At 46.7% G+C, this 5,122-nt stretch overlaps 1 protein-coding gene across 2 annotated transcripts in view; it reads right to left on the minus strand.

Annotated features, from left to right (window-relative positions):
* IFT172 (intraflagellar transport 172) overlaps positions 1-5,122 on the minus strand; it is a 50,692-nt gene that overhangs the window by 42,054 nt on the left and 3,516 nt on the right. Inside the window, exons 1-4 of one of the 2 annotated variants that reach the window (XM_085316698.1) lie at positions 4,947-5,117; positions 4,720-4,863; positions 4,498-4,610; positions 3,735-3,774 (exon numbers count right to left, since the gene is read on the minus strand). In XM_085316698.1, coding sequence (XP_085172824.1) covers positions 3,735-3,774; positions 4,498-4,610; positions 4,720-4,863; positions 4,947-4,985 — 336 coding nt within the window. In that variant the 5' untranslated portion in view covers positions 4,986-5,117. Of the gene's footprint in view, positions 1-3,734; positions 3,775-4,497; positions 4,611-4,719; positions 4,864-4,946; positions 5,118-5,122 lie in introns of those variants that run through there. The other variant, XM_085316699.1, reaches the window with a different exon arrangement.

Genomic DNA, 5,122 nt, shown 5'->3' on the forward strand with positions numbered 1-5,122 from the left:
GCCCTCCTAACTCTGGGTAAGAGCAGCTTAAATGGTGGGCCCATCAGCAGGCCATGATCCTGAGATGCTTTCAATGTAAATGTTGGGGTTGTCCTTCACCTGACAGACACATGAGAGGCCTGACACAGAAATTCCTGGTACAGAAACTCCATAAGGAGCAACTTCAATTATTGCTTTTGAGAATTTGGCCCAGGAGAGTGACTCTTCCTAAGTGGTACTGGGTACTTCAGTGGCCTACCTAGCAGGGGACTCATCTAGTGAAAGGGAGAAAGTGGGGGTCATAGCATGATGGCAACTGGCTGAAGCACCTGGAGGGCTGATCAACATTTGCTCCTAAATGTAGAAAAATTGGTCTCTGTATTGCATTTTCTCATAGAGAGAAATCATCCTCAAGATAATCCTTGACAGAGAGTACTGAGCGCTCTCTGACATATGCCTTAAGAGCTAGAGAAGCAGGAGATGACACAGATGGTCAAGGAGACAATCTGACTGAAATTATAAACCTGAGGTCTTTGAACATAGGGAAACTGCAGTTTGGCAGAATCCTGCACTCTTTACATTTGGGTTAGTATTGAATCTTGAGGTGATGACGCACAACAAAATAATGAACTGCAAGGAAAAGCAAAAATCCTGTTGTGTCTGCCTCCCTCTCACTCAGCACATTTGGCTGGTAACAAGGGAATTTGGCCCCACGTGTCATGATCTAACTGGATCACAGCTACCACGCACTTGTAGCACATCAGTATATAAATGCACTGCTGTCTGCAGAAATGCAAGTTTCCTTTAATGAGTTTGTGAATCTCATTGAGAGATATTTGCAGCACCATTTCTAGGAAATGTTCACTTCTCCTAGGTTGTGTCTGTAAAGAATGGAGATTTGACAACATAGGGAGCTTGTGTCCCCTCTCTTGAGTATCTGAGGAGCCAGTTACTGTGGCTACTTGCCCCAGTTTTCTCCCCTTCTCATGCACTGAGTCCTCTCATAGGAGGACTATCCCAAGAGAGAGTCTTTAGCATCCCTTCACGTTTTACAGCGATTGTCTGAGAGCCCAGAACTCCATGCACATGCTACCAGTAGCCATTCTGCAGTATGGTGCTGGAGTGCAGAAATCAGCTACGTTTCCTCCAGTGACAGCTGGAGAACAGAAATGGTGGTTTGGGAGCAGCGAACTGCTAGGCATATACACAAATTTGATCAGGTCTTCCATGAGGCAGAAAATTTTATCTCAATTTTCCAAATTTTTCAACAGAAGTTAAAGGTTGCTCTCTGTTCTAAGCATGTTCTGGATCTTGCAGTACAAGGGGATGGAGGAAATGTCATCAGAAGCAGAGAATATCCACTGAGGAGTTTTTGCAAAAGGGAACCACAGCAACTGCCATGGAATCTGTCTACATGCAAAAGCAGGAAAAAGACAGAGGTTGGTGTGAAACCATGAATACCCTGAAAGCATCTTGAATATGTGGAGATACAGAGACATCCAGGTGAACTTGAGGGGAACAGCATTGCTCAGGATGTAGACCTAGTCATCTACAATGCATTGCACTGAGCACGTGGGGGAAATAGATGTCTGCCTTCAGCAATGAATTGTAACAAAACCATATTGCATAGTCAGGTGAAAGGTATTCTAACCCATACCTTGGAAGCCTGTGCAAAAGTAGATGAATCTCAGTCACTGTGCCCAGAGTGTCTGACACTGTCAAACTACAGAGATTTAGGAAAAAAAGAAAGAAAGGAAAAAAAAAAAAGAAAAAAGACTAACTCCAGGATTGGAATACCTGTTTTAGAATGCAATGTCCACAATCTCTAGCCACTTATAAAAGAGAAGGTTCATAGCTAACAGGAGCAACTGTTGCTATTTTAGCTTTAGAGTACATCAGGGACTCCAGGCATACCTCTATGTTCTCCTACAAAGCTTTATCTGTATTACGTGGGCTTCTTGAGACCTCCCCTCTTTCATACCACTACCTCATCTTGTGCTCCAATTCCTGTAGTTGTAACACTTCTTTACAAAAGTGTGCTCTTGGCAGCCAATGAAACAATGACAGTCATATACAAAATGTATATAACAATTTACTTACAGGCTTGTAAGGGCTTTATCTGAACTCACAGAAATTTCTGAGACACAATTAGAAAGCTGGACCTTTGATGAACTCTTGTAACTTGGAAGTGTGAAATGTGAAGAAAGAGGTAAAAACTAACAAGCTGGTCTAGGGAAACCCCCAAAAGAGGTATATCAACCAAAGGTAAAACAGATGTCATAGATAGAGTCTGTGTCAACAAAAATGAGAAATGAATTCCTGCACAGGTTCAAAAAAAAGTAACTTTAAAGCTAACTATATTACCATCTCCTATACTCTTACTTATCACCCATAATAGGAAGCTATATCGGGCAGTTATAAAGTGGGCAAACCCAGTGCAATAAATTACAGTTCTAGTGGCCTACCTTTATTAAAATTTCTTGGTCAAATAGCCCATCAATTTATTGTCTATTTTATAATTAGGAGTGCTTGGTATTGGTTTGTAAATACACCCAATCTATTCATGGTCTCTGTTGGGTTTCGCTACAGCTGCTGCTAAGATAATTATCCTAAATTGTGCTGGTGCTAATGATTTCGACAGTGACAATGGAATTCAAAAGGTACATTACAAAAGTAAATTATCACTCAGGCAATGTAATTCATAGTTTGGACTGCTAACAGAAACTGAAATTGGTATCTGTTTATTTCTATATACTGGAAGAACATATGGTGTGAAACACTGCCACTTGGGTACTCACTCACTGACTGTTCAGCCACTCTTTCTAATGGGCAAAAAACCCCACCTTTCCCAGGTAGAGCAGACAGGTGTAATAATACCTCCAACTGTCCCAGAGTAAATTGACATAACAGAGGCCTAATGGTACCAATGTCTCATTTCTAGCCTTGGGCACTAATAAAGGAACACTTGACTAAGCTATCAAAACAGGCTATCAGTCAATCCACTCACTGTCTGCTGTTCTTCCCATACTACACCTAAGTTGTGAGATGACCTCCCATCCCTTTATCATCTACTTCTTACTTCAGAGAATTGACTCGCTCTGGCTGTCAGAGCATGAACTGCTACTGGAAAGAGCAGCAGGGATAATACGGGGGAGGTGTCAGCAACACAACTACAGGCAGCACAACTGCACTTCCACCTGAGAGGACCCATGAACTAAACTTCAAAGAAAGGAGGAAGCAGGAATAAGCAATGGTGTCTGGCTGGGCATCGATGCCCAGTTTTTCTTCCAGTTCTAGTCACAGTAATGAACTAGTATTGCTTTGCTGGAGGGATCAATAGATGGGCTACAGCAATTCTTTGACCTATGATCAGTTATAGAAATGCTTAAGAGCTGCAGGCCTGTGAAAAAACAGCCTCAGAGTCTCTCCTGTTTCTCCCTTTCAATTCACTTAAAAAAATTCAATAAAGTTCTGTCCACTTATGACTAGAATAGTCCCTCAAATTTTGTAATTGACTATACTGATCATTCAACAACTTCTGCACCATATGCAAGCCTTACGAGGCCTCTCAAGTTAACCAGTAAGACATATTTCAAAATTTAGAGACTATTTTAGACCTACCTGCGTATTTTGGAGCTCAAATGCCCCTGACAGCTTGATCGAATATGCCTCTTATTATGAGCAGAAAGACATTTCACAGTCCTTATCCTATCTACACCAGCAAAAAGGGATTAAGACAGGAGTCTGGGTCTCACCGTTTGAATGAACTTGTTGCATATCACCTTCTTGTCACCCCTAGGAAAAAGGAAAAGAAAAAAAAGAAGAAGAAAAAAAGAGTATCAGTGAAGCTGGTATTACTGCCCATTCAGGCTACCCAACTGTTTGCTTTAATGTTGCAAAAAAAAAAACATTTAAGTTTTGTACACTAGCTATCTATCACAGGTCAATGTTAGGTACAGAATTTTCCAAAAAAAAAAAATGATTCAGCATTTTACGGAAGTGAGGCTAAGGGAAAATAATTCTCTGAACCTCCAAAATTCTGCTGACCTGCCTTTCTGAGCAGCTCTAGCACAACACATCAGCAAATGAGAATGAAGAGAAGCAGAAGGTGGATGCCTCAGCTCCTGGTCTAAAAAAGGCGACAGCAGCACAGGCTTTGCAGCCACAGCTCCACAGAAGCTCCCCTAGCGCCTGCTCCCACAAGGTTCTGCACAGGCTGTGCTCCAGAAGAGCCTGCCTGCTGCTCACCACAGAAACACCAGTGTAATTCAAGACAGGTTAGTGACATGCATTGCATGGTGGGCCAGCCCAGGCCCCTGCCCAGATCTCAGCCCCAACCCAGATCTCAGCCCAGGCCCTGGCCCCAGACCTAGGCCTTGGTCCTCGTCCCAGACTGTGGCTCCAGACCCCAGCCCCRGGCCCAGTGCTGAGGCCCCAGGCCCCGGCACGCAGCAGCACCCAGAGCGCAGGTGGCATAGGCAGGAGCATGTCCCCGTTCAACACCCGCACCACACTCACCACTCCTCTCCGATCCGGTACACGTAGATGATGTTGTCTGTTTGGCCAACAGCGATCTTGGTGGAGTCCGGGGAGAATGCCATGCCCTTGACCATGTAACTCTTCCTGCCATACTGCAGATGGAGGCAGGGAGCATGAGCCCTGTGAGCTTCGGCGGCCCCAGCCACCCGCAGGCCCTGCTGCCACAGGCCAGAAGGCCCGGGTAGGGGCCGCGGCCCTCACCTTGGCGTCAGCGGGCTTGGTGGAGAACTTGTCGCGCCGCTCGCCCTGCTCATCGTACAGCAGCACCACTCGGTCCACGGTGCACACGGCAAAGCGGGCACTGCTGGCCGACCAGGCCATGCAGGTCACACGCGCGGCCCCGTCCTGCGGGCACGGCACAGCATCAGGCGCCGCCGCCCCGCCCCGCCCGGCACCCCGGCCCGGCACCCTGGCCCGCCCCGACCCACCTGCGGGGCCAGCAGGGTCCGCACATGCCGCAGCTGCATCACGCTGGGCACCGGCACCCACCCGATCCACCGCCGCCGCGCCAGGCCCACCTCGGCCGGGCCTGTTGCCCGGCAACCCCAGCGCCGCCGTGACGTCACCGCGGCGGGCCGAGCTGAGGGCGGTGCGCTCCGCTCCG

This window comes from Rhea americana, unplaced genomic scaffold, assembly GCF_003343005.1.
Source record: "Rhea americana isolate MKP2758 unplaced genomic scaffold, rheAme1 scaffold_479, whole genome shotgun sequence".
In the NCBI taxonomy this organism is placed as follows: domain Eukaryota; kingdom Metazoa; phylum Chordata; class Aves; order Rheiformes; family Rheidae; genus Rhea; species Rhea americana.